Source organism: Asterias amurensis, chromosome 4 (genome assembly GCF_032118995.1).
Source record: "Asterias amurensis chromosome 4, ASM3211899v1".
NCBI lineage: Eukaryota > Metazoa > Echinodermata > Asteroidea > Forcipulatida > Asteriidae > Asterias > Asterias amurensis.
This window is the reverse complement of record NC_092651.1, coordinates 5,569,770-5,587,016: the sequence shown is the minus strand read 5'-3', so window position 1 is coordinate 5,587,016 and position 17,247 is coordinate 5,569,770. Positions and strand designations below refer to the sequence as shown.

Sequence of the window (17,247 nt, the reverse complement as noted above, 5' to 3'; positions counted from 1 at the left end):
CTTACACCTACATTATACCAAAATTATCGATGATTTCAAAGTTTGTGTTTTTTAAGATCAACACAAATAATGCCATTGTCATCAGACCCTATTATTTAAAAATCCTCTTGTTCATTCATTTTTTGATTTATTTGTCAATTGTCATTTTTGTTTTGAAAAATATGAAGTTATTAGTCTAACTTGCAGTGTGCATAATAGTAAGAACCCTAACACATACAACATCAATACTTATTATTCGAAGAAGTTTTAACAATGTACTGATGGAACAAATACTAATCACATGCCTTGAATTACACGCAGGCCAAGACAGTGCCCGGTCATGGCCTTGGTGCCCCTTCAAAACATTCTCATAGACTTTGAAGATTTGCAAAATGAAAAAGGCCTTGCTAAACATTGTGATTGCCGGCTGGGCGTTGGTTTTATTGGCGAGCTGCAGAACAGTGCGAGCCTATGTAATACCAATTTCCGTCCGGCGTCCGTCCGTCCGTCCGTCTGTCCGTCCGTCCTTCCGTCCGGCCGTCCGCGTTAAAGTTTTTGGAAATGTTAAAGTTTTTGGTTTAAGTTTAAGTCTTTGAGTTGAGTTGTTTTGGTAAGGACAAGCCAAAGTGACATTGATATATATAATTGCCAGTCATTTTTGGGTAATTTTCAGCCATGTTTTCAAATATTGTTGAAGTCTTTTGAATAATTTTTTTGTTCAGTTTTTGGAATAACAAAAATGTTCTTCAGGCTCAAACATTGACATCTGGATTTAAAAAAAAGCTCAAATTAAAATCTCAAAGTTTTAAATATTTTGTTTTAACAAAAAATCGACCTCTGACACTTGTTCCGCTTGAATAAGCTGAAACAATGAAAAACATAAACGGCCATAACTCCTGATTGCATTTGATGTACTGACTTGAAACTTAAAGGAACACGTTGCCCTGGATTGGTCGAGTTGGTCTTTGTAACCGTTTGTTATAAAACACTTCTGGGTGGAAAGATGTTGTTAAAGTAGAATACAACGATCCACACAGACATGCCTCAAAATTGCACGGTTTTCCTTTTACCTCGTCGCCTAACACGGTCGGCCATTTATGGGGGTCAAATTTTTGACTCCCATAAATGGCCGACCATGTTAGTTCGCAAAAATAAAAAGAAAACCACGCAATTTCGGGGCAAATTTGTGTTGATCATTGTATTTTACTTTTAAACCATCTTTTTAACCATAAGCATTTTATAACAAACGGTTACAAACGCCATTTATAGACCAACTCATCCGATCCAAGGCAACGTGTTCCTCTATTTCAAATTTTATTGCTTTTTCCATGAAGATTCATATGAATAGATAAAACTCAAAGAATTAATCAATGGTTTCAGTTGAGTGAGCTAAGATGAAAACCTAAAATGGTCATTACTCCTTTTTGCATTGACGTACTGACTTGAAACTTAAATCAATTATTGATTCGTACATATTAATTCACTTGAAAAGATAAAACTAAAAGAGTTTATTACTGGTTCCAGTTGAATGCAATAAAATAATAATACTAACCTTAAAGGCAGTAGACACTATTGGTAATTGTCTAGACTAGATTGTAATAGACTAGCCTTCACAGTTGGTGTATCTCAACATATGCATAAAATAACAAAGCTTAACAAAATTTGAGCTCAATCGGTCGTCGAACTTGGGAGATAATAACGAAAGAATAAAACACACATGTCACACGAAGTTGTGTGCGTGTAGATGGTTGATTTCGAGACCTCAAGTTCTAAATCTGAGGTATCTCAATCAAATTTGTGGAAAATTACTTCTTTCTCGAAAACTTTGGCACTTCAGAAGGGAGCCGTTTCTCCCAATGTTTTATACCATCAACCTCTCCCCATTACTCGTCACCAAGAAAGGTTTTATGCTAATAATTAATTTGAGTAATTACCAATAGTGTCCACTGCCTTTAATTGGTCATACCTTCTTATTGCAACGATTTACCAGTTTAAAACTTTTATCAAATATTGCTGCTAATATGTAGATAATATGAAAAAAAAAATCAAAGAGTTTATCACTGGTTTCAGTTGATTGAGCTAAAACAATGAAAACCTTAAATGGTCATAACTCCTTATTGCAATGATGTGTCGATTAAAAACTTTAATCAACTATTGCTGCTTACATGTATATAATAAGAAAAGATAAATCTCAAAGATCACTGGTTCCAGTTGAATGAGCTAAAGCAATGAAAACCTTAAAATTGTCATAACTTCATACCTGTCAATGTCCCCCACCCCTTTGACCATCAGTTGGTGAAATGATTGGTTTTTCTGACGGTCATTGGTTCTATCTGGCGATCGGCAGCTCGCCATAGCAGCTTCGCTGTTCTATCTGTTGGTGTAAAGTATAAAAGAGAACCATTAAGAACATTATTGTTATCATTATACTCATGTCCATCATACAAATACCACAATAAGTCGTGATAGTCCATTGTTCAAAAATCCTGGTCGTGGTCACTTATTTTCGAGTAAACATACGAACTAGCCTGTCTGACGTCACACTTCGAAAACACTGATCTTTATTATGGGTGCGTTTGTTTAGCTTCCCTGGGTCGACCCCAGTGTGTGGCGTTTTTTTTCCAGAACGAACGTGGGTAATTATTTGCACACGTTCGTCCTGGAAAAAAAACGCCACACACCGGGGTCGACCCGGGGAAGCTAATCGAACGCACCCACTACTGATCAGTGTTCGAGGCTCGTGAATAAGCCCAGATACCAGCCTGACCGGATGTTGCCTTATGCACCTTTGACCTCTCATTCGTTTCGGAAGTGCAAGCTGAATCAACTCGGACCAATTATAACACATTTCTATATCCATTGCTATCATGACATATAATGTAATCAATGGGTTTATAAGACCAATGCCTGTCTTTATCCTAGCAGGTCAGTATACTTTTAAGAACTTACCCAGTAAATGTGCTGCCACCAAGCGTCTAAAAGTCTCCTACATTTGTTCACTCCCTGGTAAAACGAACACGTCCTTGTTTTATTTCATCAGGTAACAGGAGCCCATTCTCATCAAGATGGCTGAAGCTGCTTTACACACTGAGACCACTTGCAAGATTAGACATGTACACATTGAATGCCCAATCTGCCTGAGTCGGTTCACCGATCCGAAAATCCTGGACTGTCTTCACAACTTCTGCTTCAAGTGTCTTCAGGAACTTACAGACAAACAGGATCCGAAGACGGATCTTATTATTTGCCCAATGTGTAAAAAGGAAACGTCAATCCCAGATGGGGGATTGTCGGATCTTCTTAGCTGCTTTTTCTTGAGCTCACTTATCGATGACGTCATCAATCTCGAAGGTCCGAAGGAGGGCATTAACCCTCCTGTCTCAACTTGCGAAGGATGCGACGAAGGTCTTGAAGCCGTCTCACGGTGTGTTGACTGTGAGGTGAATTATTGCAAGACATGTCTGACAATCCACGCGAAATTAAAAAGTCACAGGCATCATCAAATCGTTAATGCTGTCGGTTCGTCAAATGTGCGACCCAAAGACAAGGACAAAACTGAAACACAAACGTGTCGGACACACACTGACCAGGAACTGTGTTTCTATTGTGACACGTGTGAATTACTTGTGTGTCTCAAATGTGCGGTGTTCGATCACCGAGCGTCCAACCACAATCTCTCTGAAATCAATGATTCCATTCGATCTTATCGTCGAGCTGTTGATGAAGCCTTGCAGAAGTTTGATGAGTGTCGCAAGCAATTCCAAAAAGTGGATGACTCTATCAAACACTCACAGCAAAGATTACAGCTCATGGTCGACCAGGCTCTTCGAGATATTGTGGCTAAGGAGGAAGAGGAAATCACTAAGATAAGAAATGAATCTCGCCTCCTTCAAGAAACAGTCACCCAAATCGGTCAAGAAAGAGGTGAGGGATTTGTGAGCATACAGCGCAGCAATCACGATAAGATGAGCCGTGCAGAGCAGATCGTAGCTTCAGTCAATGACTTGATGCAACATGCTGATAACTTTGAGCTGCTGGACCTCAAGCCAAAAGTTATGCACAACTTAGACTTCCACAAAGAGCTCCAGTTTCAAACAGTGCAGCATAGCAAGTCATTCATCGGGTTCAAAGGTCATGATATCGTCACTGATGCAGATCTCGGTGAAATACTAGAGGAAGAAAAGTGGGAGATAAAGACAAAGTTTTGTAAATATGGGGAAGGTGAGGGGGAGTTCAAGTATACAAGGGACGTTGCTTGTTTTAGCAACGGTGACATTGTCGTTATTGATTCAGCACGGTGTCTATTATCCACATTTACATCAAAGGGTAGTTACAAATCTACAGGTGGTCGAAGTGGAACAGAGGACGGCAAACTAAAACAACCTTTTGGTGTTACCGTGACCTCTGATGACTTGCTTCTGGTTACTGACGGACAGGATGTACAGGTTTATGATAGAGAACTGAGATACATTCGTCAGTTCCGACCCTCACAGAATCAAGTCGAGGGGCAGTCAGAGAGTCTACTTCGTGGTATTGCTGTGGACAATAAAGATCGGATTGCAGTGGCTGACTGTAAGAGAAAGGTAATATCTCTCCATAATATGGATGGATCCATCATTTCCACAATACATCATGATGATATTAGTAGCGACTGCTATATATCTGTAAGCAGCAAGGAGCGTCTGGTATTCACGCACTTCGGCAAGATGAATCTAGTTTGTGTGGATTTCATTGGAAACGAGGTGTTCAATATCAGCACCTCCATTGACGGCAAACTTGCCTATCCTTATGGTGTGTGCTGCGACGATGCTGGAGACATCTTTGTGTCTGTTTATTGCGGTGGCTGGGGAATCAATGAGATACATCATTACGATGCATCAGGTGAGCACATCGGCTGTGTAGCTCGTGGCCTGTACGCACCTCTAGACATGACGTTTACTCCTACCGGTGACCTCATCGTGGCTGATCGTCACTCGGTCAAGGTCTTGCATCATCTGTGAATGTCGATGACGTCATGGTCGAAAATGATACAATAATGTCAAATGTGGATGACAATTGGAAATTAACAACATCCAATAATAATAGTGACTAACCAAAACCAAGGCATTCTCATCAAGAATATTAAAAGATATTCATCCTCGGCTCAAGTATGAATCACTGAACAGTGCCACAATTTTGTTATGCGCATGTGTACATTTTATGGAATGGGCGCAATATAAATGAATAAATTATTATTATTTTCATGAACATGAATAATCTGTCATTTCAACAAATCCACAGTCAACTATTATTCTAAACGTACCAATAACTTAATAACAAAAATTGTTTGACTTTCGCTTTACATCGAGTCACTTATGATTTAAATTCCGCTAGGCTGGTTTACCAAACTGAAAGGTGGTAAGATGTAAAATCATAACAATAGACAGATTGCACTACATACGTCACTTGACCTGAGATAGGTATTACATATTGTGGCGAAAACTGCCTTGCGTTTTAGAATTAATTATAGAGTTGTTGAGACTACTTAAATGCTATCTCTTTATTTATAATGTCTTGCTAATTCACCATTATTGTAAGTTTAACTTCAGCTAAATTTAGTGTTCACACATTTGGTTGTGCGTATTGGGCTGTGCGTTCGCGTGCACTTTACGCACACGCTTACAAACTGCTAGCGCGCACGCTACCAAAGGTGTTAACATTTGTTTTCTTAACGCTTATAATTAACCAATCGGTTCTCTGGCTTAGTGCAGCGCGTACGTCTGCTAGGCCATAAAAGGAGACGAAAACCAGAGCTCGGGGCTCAGTCGCTTCCAGACTAGAGATCGCCACTCAAGACCTCAAGACCTCAAGACCTCAAGACCTCAAGACCATCCAAGACCTCAAGAACTCAAGACCATTCAAGAAACACACACACACGCAGAACGATGCTACTCACTTTATTCAATGGCGATTCTCATTAGATAGTTACTACACGAGCAGCCACGCTACCATGTACTGCTGCGTGCGAATAATGAACCAGCGAACTGATTGATTACAGAATACCTTAAGTTAATACCGTTTAAATCAAGAGAGGGCGCTATGTACATTTTGTGATTGAACATGATTGAATAAAATACACACTGTGTAGTTCCTTGCGGTTAATGTCAACCCTCTGTTTGAAACACTGATTTATTTCAATGTGCCTCATCAGTAGAGTTTAAGGACAATCCCCCCAATATTATATTTCATCCTTCCCCTGTGACTTCTTCAGATTCCAGAGTGGCGGCTTGGTTAAATTCATAAGAACCATACCCCACCCCGGAATCGTTACATTTTGGTGGCAGCGGTGGGATGATCTCAAGACTGGTGAATTAAAGAACTTCGAATCATAACAAGAGAATTAAAGAGTTTAAAAGTGACGAAAAGAGAAATTTATAAAGATGGAAAGTCCAGTACAACAAGAGATCCAGAACGAATCCTTTTTAGGTGAAGTTTCAGGGGAAGATGAAAGTAATATTTCCACGGCAAGTTCTAGTGATGAAATAAAGATTACAGAGAGCGGTGATTCAAGATTATCAGAGTCAACTTCAAGTGATAATTCTCCGGAAAAGAAAGTAATCAAACAGGGAAAAGCAGTTCTAGACAAAATGAGGGCAGAATGTGAAATTCTTCAGAGAGAGTTGGATTGCGCAAATGAAGAAAGAGAACAATTAAAAGAATACAGAGCACAGTTGCAAGGCCCAATCAAGAAAACAAGACCCGATCAAGAAACAAGGCCCAACCAAGAAAACATGAAAACAAGAAATCAAGAAAACAGAGGTTGTGGTGCAAAGATGAAGATAAAACCTACAAGCTACGACGGATCCAGTTGTTGGAACGACTATGCTGTTCAATTTGAAATGCTTTCTGAAATGAATGGCTGGTGTGACAAAGTAAAGGCTATGTACCTCGCAGCCAATTTAAGAGGTTCAGCACAGTGCGTTTTGGGTGACTTGGATGATGACAGTCGTCATGACTACACAGCGTTGGTAACCGCCTTGAACAACAGGTTCGGCTCAAATGACCAGAAAGAATTATTTCGAGTACAATTAAAGAACAGACAACGAAAAAGGGAAGAAACATTGCCTGAGTTGGCTCAAGCAATTAGACGACTCACACGGCTTGCGTACCCATCAGCTACGTACGTTTTACAAGAAACTTTATCTCAAGAACATTTTATTGACGCTCTGGCCGATGGTGAGATAAGATGGCGTGTTTTCCAATCTAAACCAGAAACTCTGGCTGATGCAGTCCGCATAGCAGTGGAACTAGAGGCTTTCCAGGCGGCTGATCGCCAGCGTGGGGTAACTCGGAAAATGGCAAGAGTTATCGTACCAGAACAAGACAAAGAATCGGAGCAAAGTAAAGAAATGAAAGACATACAAGGCAAGATTCTTTCACTGTCTGATGAACTTGGCGCTCTAACCAAGGCTTTAAAGAACATGACCAGTGGGCATAAAGAGGGTGCTGGGTTTACCCAGACCGATAAAGTGACGTCATCACCGGATCAACGCAACCAAGCAAAGAACCAGTACAGGCAAGATGGACCGAACTGGAGGCACCATGAAAGAAACAATAGAGGACCCCCTGCATGTTGGAATTGCAATGAATTAGGCCATTTTGCGCGTGAGTGTCCGCACCCAAGACAGAATTCTTACAGATACAACAATAATATGGGCCAACAAGCAATGCAGCAGGGAAACGGACAGCAGCCGATTACGAGGTCCAACGGTCGGCTGGGAAACTAAGGACAGACGGACCAAAAGAAAGCAAACCCCCATCAGTAAAGCGTGCAGTAATTAATCAAGGCATAGAAGTAACTGTTCGAGTTGAAGGCGTTCAAGTAAATTTTCTAGTGGATACTGGGGCAAGCTTGACTATCATCCGCCCAGATATGTATTACAAGATTTCCGAAAGTTCAAGACCAAAGCTAGATTCGACTAACGTAAAAGTAGCCATGGCCAATGGAGAACTCGCCCCTTGTTTGGGACAAGGACGACTCAAGCTAGAATTTCAAGTTAAAGAACAAAGTAAAGTAATAAGTCAAGACGTATACCTAGCTGACATTGAGCCTGAGGGAATTCTGGGCTACGACTTCCTTGAAACGTACGACTGTACACTGAATTTGGGAAGAGGCGAAATGCAGATTGGAGGACAGCAAGTAAAATGTCATGTTTACCGGGCGTCTGCTGAAAAGTGCACCCGAGTGATAGCCGACCGAACTATTACAATCAAAGCAGGAGAAGAGATATTGCTGCCTGGCAAGCTGAAACACAGAAATAGAAATTCGAAGTTTGGCATTGTTGAACCTGAGCCGAGATTCGTCAGAAATCACGAGGTCATGGTTGCCAAAACCTTGGTTGATGTCCAACAAGAATTGGTACCGATCAGAGTTCTCAATCTTAAAGATGAAGCTATAATAATCTACCAGGGTGCAGTGTTGGCCACGTGTGAACCCGTACAGAGTGGTGAAATCGTGCAAGAAAAAGAGGGACGTCGTGTAACTATATTACAAGAGAACAAGCAAGCGTCGGAACAAGAAATTCCAGAGCACTTGACCGAATTATTCAAGATCAGTGGTGAAAGGCTAAATCCAAGTCAAAAGATGCAATTATCAAGAGTCTTGACGACGTTTCAAGATGTTTTTGCAAAAGACTCAAGTGATCTGGGAAAGACTTCAATTGTCAAGCACGAGATAAATACTGGTGAGGCACGGCCCATCAGACAACCATCCAGGAGACTCCCAATACATCAAAGAGATGTAGCAAAAGAAGAAATCGACAAGATGTTAAAGCGAGGGGTGATTGAACCATCGTCAAGCCCCTGGGCTTCGCCCATCGTTTTAGTCAAGAAAAAGGATGGATCGACAAGATTTTGTGTGGACTACCGAAAACTAAGTGCCTCAACCATCAAAGACTCTTATCCTTTACCAAGAATCGACGACTCACTGGACACACTATCCGGGTCTCAGTGGTTCTCAACGCTGGATTTGGCAAGTGGGTACTGGCAAGTGGAGATGGCACAGAAAGATAAGGAGAAAACTGCTTTCATTACCAAAGAGGGGCTATTCGAATTCAAGGTGATGCCCTTTGGTTTATGTAATGCGCCCGCAACCTTTGAACGCCTGATGGAACGAGTGCTCTCCGGACTTCAATGGCAGACCTGCTTACTCTACATTGATGACGTCATCGTTTATGGAAATCATTTTCAAGCAGCCCTTCAAAGATTACAAGAAGTACTGACGCGACTCAGGACAGCTGGCCTTAAGTTGAGTCCAAAGAAGTGTCATCTCTTTCAGGAGAGAGTGACATTTTTGGGACATGTCGTCTCAAGTCAAGGTATACAGACAGATCCGGTCAAGACAGAGGCAGTTGATAAATGGCCCACCCCCAGAACAGTGACTGAAGTTCGGAGCTTTCTAGGACTTTGCTCATATTACAGACGATTCGTCAGAAATTTTGCTGAAATTGCAAGACCTCTGCACCGCCTAACAGAGAAGACGCAAATTAATTTTGTGTGGACAAAGGAATGTGAAGCTGCATTTCAACGACTCAAGAGGGATCTGACAACCACTCCAATACTAGTGTACCCTTCAAGTGACGAAACCTTCATCTTAGACACAGATGCAAGTAATCAAGGAGTAGGGGCAGTGTTATCACAAGTTCAAGATGGAAATGAGAAAGTCATCGCATTCTACAGCAGATCCTTGGCTAAAGCAGAGAGACAATATTGTGTAACAAGAAAGGAATTACTCGCAGTGGTTGCGTCCACCAAACATTTTCATCACTACTTGTATGGCAGGAAATTTCTCATCCGGACAGATCACGGAGCACTTCGGTGGCTAATGAATTTCAAGAACCCGGAAGGACAGATGGCAAGATGGTTGGAACTTATGAGCGCCTATGATTTCGATATCCAACATCGTCCTGGTAAGCAACATGGGAACGCTGACGGTCTGTCAAGAAAACCTTGTGCCAATGAATGCAAACAGTGTGACAAGACGGAGAAATACAGCACAGCACAAGAAATAAAGTACAGCATGAGAAAGCCCCGGCAGCATAAAACAACAAGTGAAAGTACAAGACCAATTGTTGATGGCGCATCTGTAGAGATTGCTGATCAACCATTTTGTGGAATCGTCACGACAAATGCTCAAGAGCAAACAAGTGAAAGAAACAACGACGAGGAACAGTTTATAACGGAAGAAGAACTTAAAGACGCACAAAGAAGAGACATGAGTGTATGCAAGATACTCCAATGGAAGGAAACTTCAGCCGAGCGACCACGGTGGGCTGATGTTTCACCTGAAAGTGCAGAAGTAAAGAGCTACTGGGCACAATGGGAAAGATTGCACATTCGAGACGGCGTCCTATGCCGACGATGGGAAACCGTAGCTGGCGATATCATCAAGTGGCAGATTGTTCTTCCAAAGAGTTTGAGGAAGACTCTTGTAACAAGATTACATAGCGACAAAACATGTGGTCATCTTGGACAAAACAAGACAAGGGGCAGAGTCAGAAGCAGGTATTACTGGAACAGATGGCAACGAGATGTGAATCTCATCGTCTCAACATGCGACAAGTGTGCATCAAGAAAGTCTCCAAACAAGACCCGCCGAGGCCCAATGAAAACCTATAACGTAGGAGTACCCATGGAAAGAGTAGCTATGGATGTGTTGGGTCCACTACCCCAGACTGATCGAGACAACCGATATATTCTGGTTATAGGTGACTACTTCACCAAGTGGACCGAGGCCTATGCAATACCGAATCAAGAAGCCGCTACCATAGCAACAGTTTTTGTTGAACAGTTCGTCTGCAGATATGGCGTCCCGATGCAGCTCCATACAGATCAAGGGAGAAACTTTGAGTCTCACCTTTTCAAAGAAATATGTGAACTACTTGGCATTGATAAAACAAGGACATCGGCACTGCATCCTCAATCGGACGGGATGATAGAGAGGGCGAACAGAACTATTGAAGGGATGCTAGCCATGTTTGTAGACAATAACCAGAGAGACTGGGATATCTATTTGCCATATGTCATGATGGCTTATAGATCTGCTGATCACGAAACAACCGGCTACACACCCAATGAGATAATGATGGGAAGAGAGGCAACCTTGCCGGTCGATTTACTTATGGAGAGACCGAAAGATGACCAGCAAGAAAATCAAGTTGAATATGTTGCTCGTCGCCAGGAATGTATGGAGCAAGTCCATCAATACGCACGAGAACATCTTCAAATTGCAAGTGACAGACAGAAACGCAACTATGACCACAAAGCAGACCATGGGGGATACAGCAAAGGAGACATAGTATGGCTGTACAACCCAAAACGAAAACGAGGTCATTGCCCCAAGTTCCAATTACCGTGGGATGGACCATTTGTGGTAACAACGTGTATGAGTGACGTCACCTACCGAATTCAGAAAGGAGCGAAGGGAAAGCCAAGAATTGTACACTACAACAGACTGAAACCTTACACTGGAGAGAATGCGCCAACGTGGTATCAAGACACGGCAAGGGCACGAACTCCAGCAACGGTGGATGGAGATGAAAATGGTACAGAACGACGGCAAGATACTCGTGACAATCGACATCAAGATAAAGAAACCATGGAGATGACGGAAAAGACTGATGAAAGTGAAAGTCTAAGTCAAGACAGAGAAACCATGGAGACGACGGCGAAGACAAATAAAGAGAAGCCTTGCCAGCAGAGAAACCAGTTGGACAACCTCGAGAAAGATGAGGGACTGGAACAAGACAATTGCGAGGCGCGTCGCAGTCACAGAGAGAGACGGCCACCGGCAAGATATGGGGACAGATAAAGAGAAAATACAAGGCCTTTGATGATGCAAAAGAAGTTTTTAAAAGATGGAAAACACGTAAACAAAGAGAGATGAACTCAAGAATAAAGGGCTGGAGTGAAAAGAGCCCGCAGAGAATTAATCAAGACTATTGCAAAGATTGGGACGACTGCAAAGGCAAAGGAGGAAACAGAGCACAAAGATGACGCCAAGACGGCTGATGCAGCAAGGATGATTAATAAGCGACAATAGACTTTGGGAGAAACAACTGATCACTGTTTCAAAGCCCAAGAGGATATTTTGTTTTTAGCGGTTATCATCAAAAGCAAGCCTCTTCAAGACGTCAGTATGCCCAACACCTTCGACCTGAGTAGAGACCTAATCAAGTTATGCTGGATGTTGTATACTACTCGTGCTTGGATGCAACGCGCACGCACGGAGTGAGTGGATATTATGGAGGGCGCCCTCATACGTTTTTGCGGAGAGACCGCAAGTTATTGATCCAGTATAGTTGCAGTGTAAAATTATAAGAAAAAGCAGAGAAAACTAGCAACAGTAAAGAAAATGAGCAATAAGGAGTTGCTCGAGACAGTTCATCTACGAAATCAAGAAAGAAAAAAAAGAGAGGAGACATAGGAAGAGAATCTCCAATAGTATACCCACGTGTAAGGTGGATGTTTGCATCACCATCAGCTCAGCAGATTGACATTATTACTGGTGAAAGAATGGTAATAATCAAAGAATAAAGACAAGAAACTCCGGCGATGTCGACGACTTCACCCAAAGACGCCTCTACGTCAAGACGACCCCTCCCAAGTGACTTCATCCCCATGCAAGAGGAACCCAAGACGACTCCACGGCCAAGACGCCCTGGCAAGACGGTATCTCCTCTGAGGGAACCACAGGAACAGGAGTGAGGCATCAACGACGCGACCGCGGTGGAACCCCCCCCCCCTTTTCATTAAAGATTAAATTAATTTATTGAGGCAAAGGCACAGTTAAAGTGGAGTATTTAAAGGTAAATTAAGGTGTTTAAGAAGCAGAGTAATGGAATTTTGTGGTTTTAATGAAGGTCTAGATGGGCCAACATTAAAATAATTTATTATTTATTTAAAAGCGCGCTCTCTCTCCCTTTATTAGTTTAGAGTAATGGACCATGGAAATAAGATGGTCTGACGAAGTGGAATTTTATGGTTGCATTTGGATGCAATGATTTTAAAAATTAAGGAAGGATCAAGAAAGATAACTTCCATTTTAATTAAGCAAGAGCAATTTTTGCTAAGTGATGTAATGTTCCATTGATATTTAATAGAAAGTTAGTATTTAGCTAGTTTTGAAAGTTTCATGAAGTTGAGTTCCAGTTTTTCAGAGTAATGTACAAATTTTCTTGTTGCGGATACAATGCGAGGACGCATTCTTTTTTTAGAAGGGGGTAGTGTGGCGAAAACTGCCTTGCGTTTTAGAATTAATTATAGAGTTGTTGAGACTACTTAAATGCTATCTCTTTATTTATAATGTCTTGCTAATTCACCATTATTGTAAGTTTAACTTCAGCTAAATTTAGTGTTCACACATTTGGTTGTGCGTATTGGGATGTGCGTTCGCGTGCACTTTACGCACACGCTTACAAACTGCTAGCGCGCACGCTACCAAAGGTGTTAACATTTGTTTTCTTAACGCTTATAATTAACCAATCGGTTCTCTGGCTTAGTGCAGCGCGTACGTCTGCTAGGCCATAAAAGGAGACGAAAACCAGAGCTCGGGGCTCAGTCGCTTCCAGACTAGAGATCGCCACTCAAGACCTCAAGACCTCAAGACCTCAAGACCTCAAGACCATCCAAGACCTCAAGAACTCAAGACCATTCAAGAAACACACACACACGCAGAACGATGCTACTCACTTTATTCAATGGCGATTCTCATTAGATAGTTACTACACGAGCAACCACGCTACCATGTACTGCTGCGTGCGAATAATGAACCAGCGAACTGATTGATTACAGAATACCTTAAGTTAATACCGTTTAAATCAAGAGAGGGCGCTATGTACATTTTGTGATTGAACATGATTGAATAAAATACACACTGTGTAGTTCCTTGCGGTTAATGTCAACCCTCTGTTTGAAACACTGATTTATTTCAATGTGCCTCATCAGTAGAGTTTAAGGACAATCCCCCCAATATTATATTTCATCCTTCCCCTGTGACTTCTTCAGATTCCAGAGTGGCGGCTTGGTTAAATTCATAAGAACCATACCCCACCCCGGAATTGTTACAATATCAACAAACACGGCGTACTGCATATCAGCGCGCGTTAAAAAAGACGTGAATATTGTTGCATTTGTTTGTTCAATCGAGGCTTTTGTTTCTCGAAATCACTGAAGAATATTCTGGAGTTTGTAATGAGACCTTACCGGTGGCTGAACAATGCCAGTTGTAATGGTTACACAGCCCACCAATATAGGAAACTCTACGACAATGTTCACACGATGCGTTTTTTACACGGAAAGTGTATTTTTACATTGCCCTCATTGTAATGATTTTGCTGCCAACATTTTCAAAAAAAATCTCCTGAACAAGCTGCAAATTCCGAAATTTTCACCTTCAAATTGTTTGATTAGAAGGGGTAGCTGTCAGTTAGAGTCGGACAACTTCCCGGTCTCCCTTGGCACAGCCCGACTTCACGCCGTGCACAACGCAAAATCCACGGCTCAAGCCTCAGTAATATACGTAGTCTAACCAAACTCTAAAAAGAAACCTCTTTTGTAGTAGACAACTTGGTCTATCAAACAGCATTTATTTAAATTAATGTAACAACATTCAACTAAAAAGGGCTTCGTTTTATTAGTTAAAACTGTTATTTATCGAAAACACAGCCGATTATGGTTCATCAGTGCGAGTCTTCCCATGTCTTTACTGTGTAGCTGTGTTTTTCTATACCCATCTCAGGTCACGTGATCACATGTAAACAATGATGACGCAATCGGTCTATTATTATTAGGTACATTACAGCCAGATACCGCTCAGAGGGAACTCCAAGTTCCTTGTTCAGATCCAGCTAGGAAAACGTGGTTTTAAGACTCCATGTTCTTGTGTTTCATATCTCCACCTAGATTACAAAGAATGTAGAGCTATGCGTAGTGGTTGATGATTAACAGCTCTCATGTAACATGTAAATACCGTACTATGAGAAGAATGTAGAGCTATGCGTAGTGGTTAATGATTAGCAGCTCTCATGTAACATGTAAATACCGTACTAAGAGAAGAATGTAGAGCTATGCGTAGTGGTTAATGATTAGCAGCTCTCATGTAACGTGTAAATACCGTACTAAGAGAAGAATGTAGAGCTATGCGTAGTGGTTAATGATTAGCAGCTCTCATGTAACATGTAAATACCGTACTATGAGAAGAATGTAGAGCTATGCGTAGTGGTTAATGATTAGCAGCTCTCATGTAACGTGTAAATACCGTACTAAGAGAAGAATGTAGAGCTATGCGTAGTGGTTAATGATTAGCAGCTCTCATGTAACATGTAAATACCGTACTATGAGAAGAATGTAGAGCTATGCGTAGTGGTTAATGATTAGCAGCTCTCATGTAACATGTAAATACCGTACTATGAGAAGAATGTAGAGCTATGCGTAGTGGTTAATGATTAGCAGCTCTCATGTAACATGTAAATACCGTACTATGAGAAGAATGTAGAGCTATGCGTAGTGGTTAATGATTACCAGCTCTCATGTAACATGTAAATACCGTACTATGAGAAGGCAACGGCTCCAGTAAGAACCATAACGCGAGGTTTAGCTGCACGTTACGCGAGCAACCACGTGACGTGAACGTCAACAAAGTGTGTTGTTTCAGGGTGACAACATCACGTTGGGCGCACGTATGTACCTGACGTGGAAAGTGTAACTGCACGTATGCTACTTGAAATTTTATCGACAATTTGTTGACGTTCACGTTACTCGCGGAACGTGCAGCTAAACCTCCCTATAAGTCTAACAAAAACTCTTGTAGATTGTTGACAGCAAACCGAATCATTGATACGAGATACTAACAAGGTTGTAGGGATCCTTGTAAATCAGTATACACATTTGACTGACAATGAGGGAACTATTCCCCCGAGGGACTTTGAGTGACCAGAAGAGGGACCTAATTCCAAATTATCTAAATCTTGTTGCTACCCGCAAACTTACTTTTGAATCATTTGCAGCGTTTAAATTTATGATTTATTGCCCTTCAATTGCTTTTATGCTTCACTTCGGATGGCATTATTATTATAATCACGCCATGTTTTAAAATAAAAGAAAAATCTTTACTTGATACGTTGGATACAGAGGCAAGGCTAATATATATAGCGCCACCTACAGACATGACAGTATATAATGTTGAGTGTAATATAACATAATGCTACATGTGCTTATTGTCAGCTATTTGTGATATTTTTTTAAAGCGGAAAAATTGCATGACTAAAATCAAGAGCTTGTAAATTGCATTTTCTTGACGCTCACTCAATTGATGATCAAGATTTATTTTTTTAAATATGTGGTTCGACTTTAAAATAAAATAATGAAAATAATAGCTGTGTTTTGGAAGTTGATAGAGTATGTTTTTTTCTCTTTATCGTCCATCCATTGATCTCAAAATGAAGTTTTTTTTGTAAATTTAAAACATTTTGTGGATTCAATGGCAACTGTTTGATTCCCTAAAGCTTTATTCAAATTGAAATTGAAGTTTTTTCAAATAATAAACCATCAAGATAACTCTCCACGAAAACAAGTTTGCTCTTCAATTCTTAAAGCTTTATCGTGGTTTTCATAAAAAGGGCCAGAATAATCAACATGTTTGTTTTCCTGCCCATAGTGCGTTGAACCATGTGTGAATTCGTTGCATATTATCTTGACTATAGGGACTTCACCATACTATTTGTAAAACACAAAGGTTCAATTCAATGAAGTATCAACAATAATGAAACCATTTCCGGGGAAACCATAGACACGCAACACCATTGTCTAAATCCCAAATCTTCATCAGAACGATTAAATGCTTCACTATACCAGGCATCTAATCCCAATAGGTCAGAACAACCCCGGGAGATAAAATAAACTAAAAGATAAACAACAACAACAACATTGGTTGGACATCATAACTTCGTAGCTCCTCCCATCAGTGTCACGAGACACCCCCAGCCCCGCCCACCCCTCGGGACAGCTCGGGATCACTATTTCCATCGAGTTTTGCTATTTCACACTAACTACAAAATAACCCCAGGACCCACCACCCACTCCCCGGTCTTTTAAAAGTCAAATGAAATCCAGCACCAATAAATGGTTCTTTTTAGCGATCTAACTTTGAGACGTACTTATTGGCGGCAACACGATAACTCCACCCATTGACCCCTTGTACTGGTTGATGACGTCACACGCAGCTACTGTCTC

General features: G+C 41.2%; 1 protein-coding gene across 1 annotated transcript; it reads left to right on the top strand.

The window, feature by feature from the left end:
• The first annotated feature begins 3,044 nt into the window (after nucleotides 1-3,044).
• Nucleotides 3,045-6,275, top strand: LOC139936224 (uncharacterized). Its single transcript, XM_071931005.1, has one exon. The coding sequence runs from the start codon at nucleotides 3,045-3,047 to the stop codon at nucleotides 4,977-4,979; it is 1,935 nt and encodes a 644-aa protein (XP_071787106.1). The 3' UTR covers nucleotides 4,980-6,275.
• The last annotated feature ends 10,972 nt before the right edge of the window (nucleotides 6,276-17,247 follow it).

Coding starts and splice junctions, on each gene's coding strand:
- LOC139936224 (XM_071931005.1), top strand. CDS start 3,045: ATGGCTGAAGCTGCTTTACACACTGAGACCACTTGCAAGATTAGACAT.